The sequence below is a fragment of the Salvelinus fontinalis genome, chromosome 21, assembly GCF_029448725.1.
Source record: "Salvelinus fontinalis isolate EN_2023a chromosome 21, ASM2944872v1, whole genome shotgun sequence".
NCBI lineage: Eukaryota > Metazoa > Chordata > Actinopteri > Salmoniformes > Salmonidae > Salvelinus > Salvelinus fontinalis.
The window spans coordinates 16726065-16744918 of record NC_074685.1 but is presented as its reverse complement, the minus strand read 5'-3'; the positions used below and the strand labels follow the sequence as shown (position 1 = coordinate 16744918).

The 18854-nt window shown below is 41.5% G+C and overlaps 1 protein-coding gene across 1 annotated transcript in view; it reads left to right on the top strand.

Annotated features, from left to right (window-relative positions):
* The first annotated feature begins 6853 nt into the window (after window positions 1-6853).
* Window positions 6854-18854, top strand: part of LOC129818338 (tumor necrosis factor receptor superfamily member 10B-like) — a 38010-nt gene continuing 26009 nt past the window's right edge. Inside the window, exon 1 of the mRNA XM_055874132.1 lies at window positions 6854-7099. Coding sequence (XP_055730107.1) covers window positions 7037-7099 — 63 coding nt within the window. The 5' untranslated portion in view covers window positions 6854-7036. The remainder of the gene's footprint in view (window positions 7100-18854) is intronic.

Genomic DNA, 18854 nt, shown 5'->3' with positions numbered 1-18854 from the left:
GACACCTAGGTATTTGTAGTTGTCCACATATTCTAAGTCAGAGCCGTCCAAAGTAGTGATGTTGGACAGGCGGGCAGGAGCAGGCAGCGATCGGTTGAAGAGCATGCATTTGGTTTTACTTGTATTTAAGAGCAGTTGGAGGCCACGGAAGGAGAGTTGTATGGCATTGAAGCTCGCCTGGAGGGTTGTTAACACAGTGTCAAAAGAAGGGCCAGAAGTATACAGAATAGTGTCGTCTGCGTAGAGGTGGATCAGAGAATCACCAGCAGCAAGAGCGACATCATTGATGTAAACAGAGAAGAGAGTCGGTCCAAGAATTGAACCCTGTGGCACCCCCATAGAGACTGCCAGAGGCCCGGACAACAGACCCTCCGATTTGACACACTGAACTCTATCAGAGAAGTAGTTGGTGAACCAGGCGAGGCAATCATTAGAGAAACCAAGGCTGTCGAGTCTGCCAATGAGGATGTGGTGATTGACAGAGTCAAAAGCCTTGGCCAGGTCAATGAATACGGCTGCACAGTATTGTTTCCTATCGATGGCGGTTACGATATCGTTTATGACCTTGAGCGTGGCTGAGGTGCACCCATGACCAGCTCTGAAACCAGATTGCATAGCGGAGAAGGTGTGGTGTGATTCGAAATGGTCGGTAATCTGTTTGTTGACTTGGCTTTCGAAGACCTTAGAAAGGCAGGGTAGGATAGATATAGGTCTCCTTAAAAAACAGTCCTTAGCTCTTGGAGTCCCATGCAGGAAAAGCTAGACTAGAATAGCTTGCTGGACATACATTTTTTTTTTGCATTTCTTATATCAAATAAAATAAAATGTTATTTGTCACATACACATGGTTAGCAGATGTTAATGCGAGTGTAACGAAGTGCTTGTGTGTAACGATCGTCCTGGGAAGAATGAGACCAAGGCGCAGCATTCTTTGAGTTCCACATAATTTTAATCACGAAGTGAAACTACAACACAACAAAAGAATACGACGACCGAACAGCTACGTCGTGCAACCTAGCGGCACACAAACAAAGAACAAGATCCCACACAGTCACTCTCTCCCCACGGTAAGCACGGGGAGTTGGCTCAAGTCTATAACCTGACTCGGCCAATCTCCCCGTGTGCCCCCCCCCCCCCCCCCCCCCCCCAAAAAAATACTCCTCGTAGCGTCTCCGCTCCGCTTTAGCTGCTTCCAGCTCCTCCTTAGGACAACGATATTCTCCTGCCTGTGCCCAGGGTCCCTTGCCGTCCAGGATTTCCTCCCATGTCCACTCCTCCAAGAAACACTGCTTGTCTTTTTGTGGTGGGATCTTCTGTGGGAAGAATGAGACCAAGGTGCAGCATTCTTTGAGTTCCACATAATTTTAATCACGAAGTGAAACTACGACACAACAAAAACAATAAAGAATACGACGACCGAACAGCTACGTCGTGCAACCTAGCGGCACACAAACAAAGAACAAGATCCCACACAGAAAGAGGGAAAAAGGGCAGCCTAAGTATGGTTCTCAATCAGAGACAACGATAGACAGCTGCCTCTGATTGAGAACCACACCCGGCCAAACACATAGAAATAAACCACATAGAACCAAGACATAGAATGCCCACCCCAACTCACGCCCTGACCAAACCAAAATAGAGACATAAAAAGGATCTCTAAGGTCAGGGCGTGACATTGTGCTCTAGTTCCGACCATGCAGTAATATCTAACAAGTAATCTAACCTAACAATTTCACAACAACCACCTTATACACACAAGTGTAAAGGAATGAATAAGAATATGTACATAAAAATATTTGAATGAGTGATGGCCGAACTGCATAGGCAAGATGCAGTAGATGGTATAGAGTACAGTATTTACATATGAGATGAGTAATGTAGGGTATGTAAACATTATATAAAGTGGCATTGTTTAAAGTGGCTAGTGATACATTTATTACATCAAGGTGGCAAGATGCAGTAGATGGTATAGAGTACAGTATATACAAATGAGATGAGTAATGTAGGGTATGTAAATATTATATAAAGTGGCATTGTTTAAAGTGGCTAGTGATACATTTATTACATACATTTTTCCATTATTAAAGTGGCTAGAGTTGAGTCAGTATGTTGGCAGCAGCCACTCAATGTTAGGGATGCCTGTTTAACAGTCTGATGGCCTTGAGATAGAAGCTGTTTTTCAGTCTCTCGGTCCCTGCTTTGATGCACCTGTACTGATCTCGCCTTCTGGATGATAACAGGGTGAACAGGCAGTGGCTTGGGTGGTTGTTGTCCTTGATGATCTTTTTGACCTTCCTGTGACATCGGGTGTTGTAGGTGTCCTGGAGGGCAGGTAGTTTGCCCCCGGTGATGTGTTGTGCAGACCTCACTACCCTCTGGAGATCCTTACGGTTATGGGCGGAGCAGTTGCCGTACCAGGAGGTGATACAGCCAGACAGGATGCTCTCGATTGTGCATCTGTAAAAGTTTGTGAGTGTTTTGGTGCCAAGCCAAATTTCTTCAGCCTCCTGAAGTTGAAGAGGCACTGCTGCGCCTTCTTCACCCCGCTGTCTGTGTGGGTGGACCATGTCAGTTTGTCCGTGATGTGTACGCGGAGGAACTTAAAACTTTCCACCCTCTCCACTACTGTCCCGTCGATGTGGATAGGGGGCTGCTCCCTCTGCTGTTTCATAAAGTCCACCAATAGACTATTCGAAGAGGGATGCAAGTTATTGTCTGCTGAATGTTAAATACAACAGCCAATAGAACTCACGGGTAGTTTGAAAGAAGAGCGAACGTGCGATAGCGGTAGACTATAGCAGTTATTTTTTAGACCCATAACCATTCAATCTTCATGGTGAGAAGTGAAACCATTCTGCATCTAATTATAGTACTATATTATTCAAAGATCAAATAAAATCAAATGTTATTGGTCACATACATATATTTAGCAGATGTTATTGCGGGTGTCGCGAAATGCTTGTTTTCCTAGCTCCAACAGTGCTAGGAGAATGATGAAGTTAAGGACAACAAAACTTATTTCATTTATCAGTTGAAAACAAGGAAGGAGTGATGCAACAATAGAGAGAGAAAGAGGAGGTCGGCTAATAATATCAGGGAAAATATTATGAAAGGTAGGGTATATATGTGTCAGCCTACGAATTATACAAATATGCCCTGTTATATTTCAAAATTTAAATGAAATTCACTGGCCTGTAACTGTAACATTGTAGGCCGCATGTGCTGCACCAGAATTGCATGTTCTCCCCATGCTTTATAATGGTTTGAACGAAGTAATTCAAGCCCATATGATACAGTATAATACAATTGTATTTATTTTTATTTTTATTTATCCGTTATTTTACCAGGTAAGTTGACTGAGAACACGTTCTCATTTGCAGCAACGACCTGGGGAATAGTTACAGGGGAGAGGAGGGGGATGAATGAGCCAATTGTAAACTGGGGATTATTAGGTGACCGTGATGGTTGAGGGCCAGATTGGGAAAATACAGTACAGTAATACAGTTCACACTCAAAAAGAGGACGTGTCTTAGGATGCCATCTGGGCTGGCTGCCTTGCAAGGGTTAACACGCTTAAATGTCTTACTCATGTCGGCCACAGAGAATGAGAGCTCACAATCCTCATGACCGGCAGTGGACTGTGTCAACCACTCTGTGTTTTTCTCGAAGCTGGCGAATAAGTTGTTTAACTTGTCTGGGACCAAGGCGTCAGTGTCCGCCAGTGTCTTTCTTCCTGTCCGCGTGATGGACAGAGAACCCCGCTGGCTAAATGGACGGGGACAGTATATCCGCAAAGAGCCATGATTCCGTAAAACAGAGTATGTTACATTCCCTGATGTCTCTCTGGAAGGAGATCCTCACCCTGAGCTTGTCTACTTTATTGTCCAGGGACTGAACGTTAGCAAGTAATATACTAAGAAGCGTAGGAGGGTATCCACGCCTCCTGAGTCTGACTAGGAGCTCACTCCTTACTCCTCTTCTCCTGTGACAGGGTCTTGGAGCAGCCCCCGGGATGAATGGAATTGCCTTGGAGAGTTTAAACAAAGGATCCAATTCAGTAAGTCTAATTTCTCGTCAAAATGCTGGTAAGTGACCGCCGATCTAATATCCAAAAGTTATTTTTGGCTGTAGGTAATAATGGAGAGACATTCTGAGCAAATAATGTAAGAAATAAGACAAAAAAATAATAAATACTGCAAAGTTGATGTAACGGTTGTCCTCCTCCTCTTCGTCCGAAGAGGAGGAGTAGGGATTGGACCAAAGCGCAGCGTTTGTATATGACATAATGAATTTATTAAATTAAAGACGAAACACGAAGAACACTTGAATACCTTACAAAATAACAAAACGAAAGTAGACAGACCTGGACTAGAGAACTTACATATACACGAAGAACGCACAAACAGGTACAGACTACACAAACGAACGAACAAACGAAACAGTCCCGTGTGGTGCACATACACAGACACGGAAGACAACCACCCACAAACAAACAGTGTGAACAGCCTACCTTTATATGGTTCTCAATCAGAGGAAAAGTCAAACACCTGTCTCTGATTGAGACCCATATAAGGCTAATTACAAATGACCTAAACATAGAAACACAAAACATAGAATGCCCACCCCAACTCACGCCCTGACCAACTAAACACATACAAAAATAACAGAAAACAGGTCAGGAACGTGACAGTTGACCATGAGCTAGAAACAGGGCGACCATGTATGTCGGCACCATCTTGTCCGAGGAGCAGATATAGGGAAACACTGCAAGTTTTGAGTGCTAAAATGCATTGATTACTTTTAGATGGCCCATACAGTACTAGTTCCAGTGTCCAAACCAGTCAGTGTGTAATAGCAACTACTGGTTATGTCAGGAGAGGCCAGAGAGGCTTGTAAACAAGCCTATCACAACACTTTCTGTTGTTAAGTCGTGCAATGACCTCATGCACAAGAAGTAACACAGGATGTGAGCCGAGGGGAATAAATGGTCGCCGATTTCCTAGATAGTACAAAAACTGAAACACACGTTTATTTTATGTGAAAACTTTTGAATGGGGATGATGCATCTGTTATTCAACTTTAACTATTTTGTTGTGCCAAAATTCAACAGGGCAAAGTGTTTAGTCATGTTCATATCTTCAAACTATAGCAGGGAGATGATTGATTTGGCTCAGAAAAATGTAACACTTCATTTTGGCATTAGGCTATCAACAGATACACTGCACTATATTTGTTTCTCTCCTTCTAGGATTCAGTGAGGATTTCATTACTCAAGCCAAACATAAAGGCAGAGTGTGAGTAAACAGCATCTCTATGTGAAGACTGAGCTCACTGTTTATGCTCGCCAGGATTAGGGTTTCCAATGGCAAGCCACAAGTATGAGTCAAGCCCAGAGTCAAACCTTCTGTAGTTTGATGGTTACACACAAGTCTCACTACAGTGGCACTTTAATGTTTTTCTCAGGTGTTCTTTTTTACATCAGAGGTGTGTGATGGCCAGCCCAAAGATAATTGTTTTAGTCAGATACGTAGAAGTGGAGGAGTTCTATTTGTACAGTGGGCGAAGGAAAATCCTTTCGCTCTCCACCACGTATTTTGTCAATTGAGCATTTCTCTAGCATAGCTGGCATAACAGTTGTCAACATGTACCCAGACACTCTCATACAGATGCTGCTCAGCTCCGGCTATACTGCATCCTACATTCAGTAAGAATATGGCCAATATAGTCTTGTTCACCATCTGTGTAAGTTATCATAGAGAGCCTAGCAAGGGAGGATGTCAATGTGACCAACAGTAGTACTATTGCATCAGTGAAGTTTCGAGCCTACACCATTCTAATCGTACCTACATATGTGGTATTACCTGTGGAACTACAGCTAACTTACATCTTGGGTTGCTAAGCTTGACTAAGCCTTTATCTTAATTGACACCAAAAACACATGCCTAATGGAAGCCAAATTTTATCCAATGGTATTGAATTACACCATTACACTGTTGAAACTAAAACATTCTAGAGGTGGGTTGAAGATCTACACTAAAGATGTTAAATTACTGTAAATGAAATGTCACTTATTTTATTTCAGGGTCAAAAATCCTCTACAGACAAATAAAAAGGGAAGTTGGCCTAGCTTATCCTGTGAACTGACATAGTAATTCCTCGTCTTTAGTCTTTACTTGAGTAAAGTCACAGGTTTGTTGATTGCACAATATCTGTGTTGCATCATTGTCTGGCACTGTCAGAATGGATCCTGTAATTTAAAGAACACAATCAAGTGCTGGAATTCCCCTGGGTGCAATAACTGGTCCTAATGAACCAGTTCATCTGAGAGCCATACATGCAGCTTATTCAGGTACTTTACCAAAAGTTCAGATAGTCACTCTGTCATGTGGCAATTATGTCAACCCTACACATTTCTGTTCTGAACAATTACAACACCTAAACATCCCCACTTATACAGAGTGTGCTAGTCTGTCTTAAAATAAATAAGAAATCTTGTTCAGCCTACTTACAGCATTGAGGTTATTGTAGAATGAATTATTAATAATGAACATATTGTATATTAATTAATTTACATTTATCATAACAGATTCATGATATATATAATATGATATTTAAAATTATAGCCTACAATTCTAGTCCAAAATATATTTAGCAAAACTTGTTGGATTGAATGAAAAAAGAACGTCCAACGTGTATCAAACATTGTTTCATTTTTCACAGTCACGTCGGCCTACTTCTAAATGTTGGGAGTGACATTGTTTTTGACATTGTTTTTTCCACTCCAAATGAAGTTGTGTGATTGGTCTATGGGCAGGGATGACGTCAATGAGTGTAGAGGATTTTCTTCGAAAGAATTATGCCATCGGCGGGACAGTCTCTCAAGTGTGAGTGCGTAAAACAGACGCGTCTTCAGAACGTATCGCTTTTATAACTAAATACACGGAAACAACTGGATGTTTTACTTAAAATGCTTTATTTAAAAAAATAGTTGTGTTTGAAAGGAAGTTTTAGATTTCTACACGAGGTTGAAATTTGAATGATAGTCGCTGGAGTTTGGAGTTCCGTGATGATCTTCGATTTGACGTTCATGAAATGTTCGGTAAGAAAATAAATAATGTATTATATAGTATTCTATGTTGTTGTAACATAGCCTATATGTCATATCAAGGCCACTTTGTTAATGGGATTCCTTGTAGTTTGAACGATACAAAGTAACTTTTACTCCGGCTGGAATAGTACCGATGGCCCAATGCTATGCAGATTGAGTACCTAAACTACTTTATTTAACCGTTTACAAACGAAGACTGACGTTCACCTGAAGTTTACTACTTGCTCTCGGGCGAGGGGCCACGCTCGAGCAGCCGCTCGCCGCAGACTCGAGATACAATAGGCTAGGCTACAGCAATCTCAGCCGTCCGTTCTCTACTCCTTATTCAACTATAACTTTCGGGAGTCTCTTAAGTTGTAGCCCACTGCGAATGAACACCATTGCGTGATTAATGCTGCGTATTATCAGTGGTGTTTGTTTGTTTACTGGGAAACATTGTAACTATTCATGTACAGTATTGAACGTTTATACTGTAGGCTACTTAACTGTACATGTGTTGTATAATTTTGGCCCCTTCCCCCATGACAACAGTCACCATCTGGTGCGGGACATGATCCCACCCTATTAATTCAGCCCCCAGGCATCAGCACTGACTGTCTGGGACATTGGATCAAACCATTGCCTGGTTGGTTGGTCTCTACTCAAACAATTTGAAACACTGGCTAAATGCTTGTCATGATTTCATGATATGATTGTGTGGCATTTTTCTATTGAATGTATAGGCTAGTTATTACCTTGATGTGAATGGGGGTACATATACTTGTTAGTTTGTACCTACATTTTAATAACACCTCACTACAGTTTAGTGTCGATCAATACATGGTTTAGCACCTCTTTACTTGTAGTTGAAGTACAAAGTATGTAGAACTCATGGTATGCAGAGAAATGTGGTCTGCAAAATATTCCAGCATCAATATTACTGAATACAGTACTGTTGAAAAGGAATTTCAACTCTCCTAGATCCCTAGGTCACAGACAGACAGACAGACACACAAACACACACACACACATACCTATATATTTAATAGAGTCGTAGCTAGTCCTGCCAATGTAAAGTTTATTCGACACAGAAAGGGCCATTCAGTGCTGTGCTGTTTTTTTTTCCAGCCGTGCAGTGCCAAAACCTGACACTATAAATATGGCATCAGTAAAACCTGAAACACTTAACCTCGGATAAAAGATCCTTTGGGTTTTCCACGAAATATACTGTTGGAGAAATTCATAGAAATAAATATGTTGGGATTGTTTTTAAATGAGTGACAAACTGAAATAACAACCAATTTGTGAGTAATTTTCATGGAAATACAATTCATTTAGATATTTATTTATTCATTTATTTCCACATTGGTGGTATTTTCTTTATTGTTGTCAATAGGTTAAATTGATTGATTGGGTAGGGTAGACTACATAGAAGGCTTTTCTACCACTTAACAGCAAATACTCCAGTGTTAAATCAACACTGTGTCACGTTCCTGACCTGTTGTCTGTTATTTTTGTATGTGTTTAGTTGGTCAGGGCGTGAGTTGGGGTGGGCATTCTATGTTTTGTGTTTCTATGTTTAGGCCATTGGTAATTAGCCTTATATGGTTCTCAATCAGAGACAGGTGTTTGTCGTTTCCTCTGATTGGGAACCATATATAGGTAGGGTGTTCACACTGTTTGTTTGTGGGTGGTTGTCTTCTGTGTCTGTATGTTCGTTCGTACCACACGGGACTGTAGCGTTTGTTCTGTCGTTTGTTATAGTCTGTACCTGTTCCTGCGTTCTTCGTGTTTTATGTAAGTTCTCATGTTTTAGGTCAGTCTACGATCGTTTTGTTATTTTGTAGTCATTCCAGTGTTTGTTTTCGTGTTAGTTTTCGGAAGTTATTAAATTCATTATGTTTTCAAAACCTGCTGCATTTTGGTCTGATCACTACTCCTCCTCTTCGGATGAAGAGGAGGAGGAAAAGCGTTACACACTGACAGTGTTACATTTTAACATTGGTCCAGTGTCTATATGGGTCCACACTTTTCAGTGTTAAATTAAGACATTTGCATATTTCCAAAGAGTGCCTTTGGAAATACCAACCATTGCTGTATTGGTTAGTGACCAGAGTTTGTGAGCGGAGCGTGCCCAATTTGACAGCAGCGTGGAGCAAGATTCCCAAAGGCTGGAGCTTCTACCTTCTCGCCCACTCCAATTTCGCTCCAGTAGCGCTCACTTCACGAGCTCACGCCATACCCGCCCCAGCATGCATTTGCAGTCTACTTGTGTGCTGCTATAGTCCCTTGTTTTAGCTACTGTCACAGAGTTTGCTAAATATTTTCATAAAGAAACTGATAAAACGCACAGGTGCTAAATCAAGGTGACTTACAAAGATGAGGACCAAGAGCAAGAGAGGAAATGTGGTGATGTAGTGTCCACAACTAAAGAATCATTGTGTAATCTGAAAAGATACGTATCCCAAAAGCATGCTACATGCACATGCTAAAATAAAGGAACGAGGTGGGTAGATAACTAAGTGTGTCATTGTAGCAAAGTATTTATAGACTAAAAATCAGATCGCTTAAACATTTAGTTCATTTTCGTTCTATTATCTATACAATAGGCCATAATTTTCTCACGTTCAAGGGGCTTTCTGTTTTTAATGAGTTATTATGCCTAAAAATCTTTAGGCCTACCTATAGAAAAATAAAAGAACAACTCTGCATCTCTGCCCAGAGTGGCCAAAATGGTGTTTAGCATCCCCAGTGGCTCTGCAAGTGTGGAGAGGATATTCTCCGCTGCTGGCCGGCTATCCAGGCACCATCGCATGAGCCTGAAGCCAGACTGGCCAAACTCGTGTTTCTAAACATTAATTTTAAAAATGAATTTAAAGGCACAAAAGTTATTTTTCATCTAATTCTAATTAAGCCACAACCCACCACTGGGTAATAATAACCACTGTATGCTCTCATTGGCTGGCCCTCGCTTCAAATTTGTCACCAAACCCACTGGCTCCAGGTCATCTATAAGTCTTTGCTAGGTAAAGCCCAGCCTTATCTCAGCTCACTGGTCACCATAGCAGCACCCACCCATAGCACGCGCTCCAGCAGGTATATTTCACTGGTCACCCCCAAAGCCAATTCCTAGTTTGGCTGCCTTTCCTTCCAGTTCTCTGCTGCCAATGACTGTAACAAATTGCAAAAATCACTGAAGCTGGAGAGTCATATCTCATTCTCTAACTTTAAGCATCAGCTATCAGAGCAGCTTACAGATCATTGCACCTGTACATAGCCAATCTGTCAATACCCCACCCAACTACATCATCCCCATATTGTTATATATTTTTTGTGCTCCTTTGCACCCCAGTATCTCTACTTGCACATTCATCTTCTGCACATCTATCATTCCAGTGTTAATTTTCTAAATTGTAATTATTTTGCCACTACGGCCTATTTATTATCTTACCTCCCTAATCTTACTTCATTTGCACACACTGTATATAGACTTTTCTATTGTGTTGTTGACTGTACGTTTGTTTATTCCATGTGTAACTCTGTGTTTGTCAGAGTCCTTAAGGAAAGGTGGGTTGGAGTCAGGCGCAGAGAGCAGAGGGTTCGAATAAATCTATTATTATCCTGGGAAAACGGTCACGCCAAAACACACGGCGCATCAACTGACCAGCCCATACACAGGACCCAAAACGTCCGGGAAAGCAACATAAAAAATGAACATCCACACACTAACAGAAAATAATCCCGCACAAACCTAGGCGGGCCTAACAGGCTTAAATAGACAAAAATCAGGAAACATAAGAAACAGGTGCAACTAATAAGACCAAACAAACAGAAAAGGAAAAAGGGATCGGTGGCGGCTAGTAGACCGGCGACGGCGACCGCCGAGCACCGCCCGAACAGGAAGGGGAGCCACCTTCGGTAGGAGTCGTGACAGTGTTGTTGTTTGTGTCACACTGCTTTGCTTTATCTTGGCCAGGTCGCAGTTGTAAATGATAACTTGTTCTCAACTGGCCTACCTGGTTAAATAAAAGTGAAATATCAAATACATTTTCATTCCTTCTTAGGCTCCATGTCTGGCTCCTAATCTATTTAGAGTGTCTATATGCTGTTTAATATGACATATAGCCTATTTGAAATTGTCTGCTTCTTACATTCCAATGTTTATTCAAATACTTCTCATTCAAATCCATATGGTTTGGTTAATTGGTAGGTCCAGTTATTCATAAAAATAGATGGGTGTCGGTTAAATTGATTTTAATGAATGGAGTGAATTTGGAGTGGCAGATGTCAGACGCTTGTAAGTGTTAGCTAACGTTAGCCACCTAGCTAGAATTCGTAACATGCTGTAACGTAGACGCAGGGAGTCAGGAAACAAGTGCTGTGTGAGTTTAATGACAACGAATATAGGATGAATACAAAACAAGAGAAGCGTCTAATAAGGAAACATAAACAATACTACCTGATGAATGACAGAACAGAGTGGTAGATAAATGGTAAGTAGTCAAGGTAGTAATGAAGTCCAGGTGTGACTGATGATGGGGCGCAGGTGTGCGTACTGATGGTTGCCAGGTGTGCGTAATGATGGGTTGCCAGGACCGGTGGTTAGCAAACCGGTGATGTCGAATGCCGGAGCAGGGGAGTGGGAGTAGACGACGCCGGCCAGGACGACGGCCCTGAAGGCGAGGAGCGGGCCGGTCGGCGAAGTGGAAATCTCAGATGATGTTGGGATCTAGAATGTCGTCCAACGTAACCCAACAACGCTCCTCTGGACCGTGCCCAACAGGTACTGGACCCAACACTCACGACGTCGGGAGTGGGGAGCTGTAATCTATACGTCACCTTACTTGGCTCATCGTGCTCTAGCGACTCCTTGTGGTGGGCTGGGCGTTTGCAGACTAACTTCGGTTGTCAGTTGAACAGTGTTTTCTTTGACACATTAGTGTAGCTGGCTTCCGGTTTAAGTGGGCAGGTGTTAAGAAGCGCGGTTTGGCGGATCATGCTTTGGAAGACGCATGACTCGACCTTCGCCTCTCCCAAGCCCGTTGGGGAGTTGCAGCGATGAGGCAAGATCGCAATTAGATATCACGAAATTGGGGAGAAAAAGGGGGTAAAAAATAAAATAAATAAAAAGAAAAAAAAGTTACACTGAAAATCAACACTAGGTAACACTGGACAATTTGCTGTGTACAATCTAGCACCCGAGGTTGTTTTGGACAGAGTAACCTAATCATCACATCCAAGTTTGAAGTCATGCATTTTTCCGCTACTTAGACCAAATTGCTTCTCTCTCTGGAGTGGCGATGTCATTGTTTATCTCTTCTGTAAACGACAGAAACTTCTGAAGTCTTCTCGCCAGTCAATGCTTGTTGCTAAGGGACCGCAAACATACTTTCAACCCCCCTGATCAAGCGGACGCTCAACCCCCCCAATGGTCCTCCCTCGACTCCATTGCAAACGACTGCAGTGTACTTGCCTGTCTCTTCAGTAAACTTCCTGTGTAGAAAATACACAGATTTACAGATTATTTGGGGCATCAATCTAGTCATGCCCAGCCCGCACTCATTTACACTAAATGTTATCTGTGGTTTGGTTTACTTTACTGGGTGTGGGTTCACACAGGAAATCACTCTCTATCTCTATGGGCAATGAAGGAAAAGACAACCATCAGGGAGGCCTATTTATAGGCATACTGCTTCTATATTAGTAGAAGTACAAGTTCAACAGTGTGGCTAAGGATAGGATCCACTATTGGTCACCAAAGCTACTTCATGCTATGTATGGTTCACAATTATAAGTCACATAGCAAACATATAGGCCTAGTCTAAAATTATAGAACTTTAGAATATGTCTCTTATATGATATTGTCTTTTATAATACTGTCTCAAAGATACAAACCATGGAACAGTGAAAGGAAAGAGTACCAGGCTGGCACCTCTTACATTCCATTGCAAGCACTGGCGTTGATAGAGTAGAGAAGTCACATGCAGACTACAGCCTACAGTATGATGCAACCCCAGTGCAAGACTTTTAATCAGAGGGCAGGTTGTCAGTGTGGTGGTTACACTCACTCACAGGTCTGACTGATCGGTTCTCAGAGTTCATATCAAACCTCAAAACGTAAAAGGAAGGATGTGGTGGGAAGGTGTGATCGTTGTTAACATTTTTCACTCTATCATTTTTATCACCAAGGACCAGAACAAACAGAGTGGCGGTTTTTAAAATGTATGTCATTGAATAGACATTCAATATACATCTTTGAATCACACCTGTTACTGTAATCTCCTCAGTGAAAAGGGTTGATAAGGACTAGTGAAGGTGACGTGTTCCTCTATTAACTACTCATTCATTCCAGACATACAGTCAAATATCATAACCACTTACAGCGCATGACCAAAACTCGTTTACCTGTTTAAAATGAAATATGACGTCATGTGTTGACCAAGTTCATCTGGAAATACACCTGTTGCCAACACCTTATGCATAACTCAGTTTTCTGTTTACTGTAGCCACTACAGACAGACAGAGAGACAGACTGCAAGAGTGTCACCTGACATAGCTGGCATTTATGACACCCACTTAACCTGAGGAACATGCCAAGACATGTTTGATATAGTTGAAGTTGCTCTAACATTCTCAAATTGGTGCCTTCACTATTATGAACTGTTATTGATGTTAGATTGATGTGTAGCTCTGTCACATTAGTGTTCATTATGAGACCTAGACCTATCTGTTTGATGCAGTTGTTATCCAGCAATTCTGTCAGGATTACCTCTTACTCATGGAACACAGATAGTGAACCTTGTACTTTATTTCATGGTACATCAGTTACTAGGTATTTACTAAGAAATTACTTAGTAAAATGGTAACTAGATAATAATAACATTAACTACATGGTTGTTTCTTTGAGATTCATTAACCTCCTATAGCTCAGTGATTTACTGTGAAAAGAATGCATTTCATTGACTACTAGTTCAACTAAAGTGCATTCAAGAAAAGTCAGACAGTTTAAGTCTGAATTATCACCAGTCTGAACACAGACATCCGGAACACTACCTATCATCTGTCCTATCATTGACAGTTGCCACACTTCTGTTTGAAATTTGAGTTCGAACTGCCTCAAAGGTGTCTCACAACCCTGCCAAGTCCTCTATGTATTTTTCCCTCTCAGATCTTATACCAAATAACGCAAAAATGTTCAGAGGATGTTAAACGCGCCCCAACCTTTGTCCATAGGGTGGGATAGTGTTTACAAAGACATAAATCACACGTTGAGATGGTCACTTAGGCCCTATTGGACCAGACTCAGTCTGAATTTTTATGGATAAGACTATAAACTATCCAGTGGCTTCAAAGAGCTTTTTATTTGGAGACACCCTGTTATGGCACTAATGTGATTGTCTTTGGAACAAGGTAATGGACTCTCTAAAGAGATCTGTGAGTGAGTCACTCTTCTCTTTCTCTCTTCCCTTCTCTCTATCTCGCTCCACACTCCAACAGCCCACCAATAGCTGTGTCATTCCTTTCTAACTTGGTCAAATTCAATACATGGGTTGAAATGAACTTAACTCTGCTCTAAAAATAACAAAATGTTACACTCAAGCTATTAGGTGGCATTAAGTTGGCTATCTACAGTGTTACCGTGAAGCTAGTTTCACAGAAGGTAAAACTAGGGCTGGGCAATGCGGACTAAAATTATATCTCTATTTTTTTGTTCACAATATATACAGTACCAGTCAAAAGTTTGGACACACCAAGGTTTTTCTTAATTTTTTCCTATTATCTACATTGGAGAATAATTGTGAAGACATCAACTATTAAATAACACACATGGAATCATGTAGTAACCAAACAAGTGTTTAAAAAAATCTAACTATATTTTCTATTTTAGATTCTTCAAAGTAACCAACCTTGCCTTGATGTTGAAATCAAGTGGCCTACCTTATTTCTCAGAATGAGAAGGAGTTGCAAATTCCTTTTTAGAATTGTGTTTTATGCGTATTGCACATTTATTAAACACAGACTAGACAGCTAGTATAACAGTATTTGGCTAAAATGCTGCTAGTGGTACATGATACCCCAATGCCGTGCAAACTGAGCATTAATTTTCCAGAATCAATGTTCATTGATACTCTCATTTTAGTAGTGTATGCTCTGCACTAAATTTGAGTAGTTAAGATGTAAAAGGGTCTCGTTAGAAAAGTGAACATCCTCTTACAGTAAAATAATTTCTCAGTGTGTTTTGGTGTCCATAGGACCGATTCCTGTTGGGCCAAACCTCAAATGCAAATAGCGAGTTGAAACCGCTTGTCAGAGATGAAGATGTGATCTTTCAACTTTGGTGGTGTAAGAGGCAGGGGAGGGGCTTGGTGTGTGTGTGTAAACCATAGAGGAAGAGGCGAAGGAAGAGGTTTCACTCTCGCTAAAATCTGTCCAAAATAAGTCCATTGTGTTTCTATGGGCTTATTTAGGACCTATGGGCTTATTTTTTCCCGCCTTTGGTACAACGACTTCCATTGTTAGGCCAGAGATGGGCATCTCGTCATTATACAGTTGAAGTCGAAAGTTTACATACATCTTAGCCAAATATATTTAAACTCAGTTTTTCCACAATTCCTGACATTTAATCCTAGTAAAAAGTCCCTGTGTTAGGTCAGTTAGGATCACCACTTTATTTTAAGAATGTGAAATGTCAGAATAATAGTTTATTTATATTTATAATATATATAAATATTTATATTATTTATTTCAGCTTTGATTTCTTTCATCACATTCCCAGTGTGTCAGAAGTTTACATACACTCAATTAGTATTTGGTAGCATTCCCTTGTTTAACTTGGGTCAAATGTTTTGGGTAGACTTCCACAAGCTTCCCACAATAAGTTGGGTGAATTTTGGCCCATTCCTCCCGACAGAGCTGGTGTAAATGGGTCAGGTTTGTAGGCCTCGTTGCTCGCACACACTTTTTCAGTTCTCACCACAAATGTTCGATGGGATTGAGGTCAGGGCTTTGTGATGGCCACTCCAATACCTTGACTTTGTTGTCCTTAAGCCATTTTGCCACAACTTTGGAAGTATGCTTGGGGTCATTGTCCATTTGGAAGACCCATTTGCGACCAAGCTTTAACTTCCTGACGGATGTCTTGAGATTTTGCTTCAATATATCCACATCATTTTCCTACCTCATGATGCCATCTATTTTGTGAAGTGCACCAGTCCCTCCTGCAGCAAAGCACCCCCACAACATGATGCTACCACCCCCGTGCTTCCCGGTTGGGATGGTGTTCTTCAGCTTGCAAGCCTCCCCCTTTTTCCTCCAAACATAACGATGGTCATTATGACCAAACAGTTCTATTTTTGTTTCATCAGACCAGAGGACATTTCTCCAAAAAGTATGATCTTTGTCCCCATGTGCAGTTGCAAACCGTAGTCTGGCTTTTTTATGGCGGTTTTGGAGCAGTGGCTTCTTCCTTGCTGAGCGGCCTTTCAGGTTATGTCAATATAGGACTCGTTTTACTGTGGCTATAGATACTTTTGTACCTGTTTCCTCCAGCGTCTTCACAAGGTCCTTAGCTGTTGTTCTGGGATTGATTTGCACTTTTCGCACCAAAGTACGTTCATCTCTAAGAGACAGAACGCGTCTCCTTTCTGAGCGGTATGACGGCTGCGTGGTCCCATGGTGTTTATACTTGGGTACTATTGTTTGTACAGATGAACATGGTACCTTCAGGCGTTTGGAAATTGCTCCCAAGGATGAACCAGCCTTGTGGAGTTCCACAAAAAAAATTCAGTCTTGGCTGATTTCTTTTGATTTTCCCATGATGTCAAGCGAAGAGGCACTGAGTTTGAAGGTAGGCCTTGAAATACATCCACAGGTACACCTCCAATTAACTCAAATTATGTCAATTAGCCTATCAGAAGCTTCTAAAGCCATTACATAATTTTCTGGAATTTGCCAAGCTGTTTAAAGGCACAGTCAACTTAGTGTATGTAAACTTCTGACCCATTGGAATTGTGATACAGTGAATTATAAGTGAAATAATCTGTCTGTAAACAATTGTTGGAAAAATGACTTGTGTCATGCACAAAGTAGATGTCCTAACTGACTTGCCAAAACTATAGTTTGTTAACAAGAAATTTGTGTAGTGGTTGAAAAACGAGTTTTAATGACCTAAGTGTATGTAAACTTCGGACTTCAACTGTATACAGATATTTGGTGTGAATGTGGAGGTGCACACAGGCATTTGGAAAATCGTGCAAATACATTCAACAAATCACCCAGCCCTAGGTCAAACTCCTACTCAACAAGAGGGTGATTTTGAAAGGACCTTTTCAGGTCAATGTTTTTGTGTAAAGCTACGCAACAATAAACCTCACAGAATTCCCCCTTGCCCCCAACTCCCACCACACACATGCATGCACATACTGGTACGCACACTGGATGTGTTGAAACATAAAGAGTCGTTAACTAAAGGACACTGGTTTGACTCTTTACCACAGCTCTTAGATATTTCAGCCCACTTCTTTCTCACACTTCATCAAGGCACTAAGTCAGATGTATTGCGGTCACTCAGGGCATCATTGTCAGTTGTGTTAGCAACCACAACTGTTTGACTTTGAGCAGGAAATTCACAAAGGTTGTTGTCTACCTTTTGTACGAAGGTAAAAGTCAACTAACCTAACCTGTCACACACTGTAACCCAGTGTCACACGCACACACACACACACGTACAGTACCCACGCTGTGCTATGGCACAGTAATCAGTGAACCCTACTCCGATGAGGAAACTGAGTGTGTGTGTCTTGGAGCTATGGCTTCCTTGAGTTAAAAATAACTGCCAGAGCGGATACGACCTAGTGGCTCTCGGCCCGGGCCAGGCTTGGACTAGGAGGACTAGGACTAGCCATTGAGAGAGAGAGTGCAGTGTGGAGCTGAACCCTGCATGAAGCCTCGGCATTGTCTGGGCCTTCCTGTACACCCTGGGAGGAGGGGGACGCACCGTTTCACATGCTCCCTACTGATACGCTGTGTCCGTGTGTCTGCATGCGCGTCTGATGGTGGATACTGTATGTGTGGCATTGAATTTTGGTGGCATCGTGCCGTGTATGTGTTTACATCATGTGAGTGTTTGTGCGACTGTGCATGCTTATGTGTTTTGTGGTTATTGGTGTTTTTGAGGGGCTTTATGTACTGCACTGTATTTGTCTGTGCAGTATATAACATAAAGCCACACACTCTTACCCCCAACAAATATCGTAATGGTATGCGATAGTGTCTGATAAAGAATGCAGCTGTGGTGGGTGAGTGACTTGTTGGTAATGGTACAAGCTGTGATGTACCATACCCCAGACCCCTACCACAGAAGAAGTACGTATACAGTATGTCACTCTGGTTTATTACTGAAAGACATGTAACTAGAGCATGCCTTCTCCCAGCTTCAAAAGATATTCTGGATTTATCTCTCAAGTAGAAGAAGAGTTTACTTTCAGCATCTTGTCAGGGTTATCTATGTGGGTTTGAATGGTCAAGTATATAATTTGGGCTTACTCAAGAGTAATGTGAGTCAATTTAACACACTTTCATTTAGAAATTTCCAGATGTAAAGAGGGAGAGAAAGTAAACTAAAAGAGTGGTGTTTCATCAAAACATCAAAGGATGCATTTCAAAATGATACACTGCCATGAGGAATGTTGCTAGTATATGGGTGCACACTATCAGTTAGACATGTAATGATATACAGTATTGTACATTTGGCTACAGGGCAGTGTTT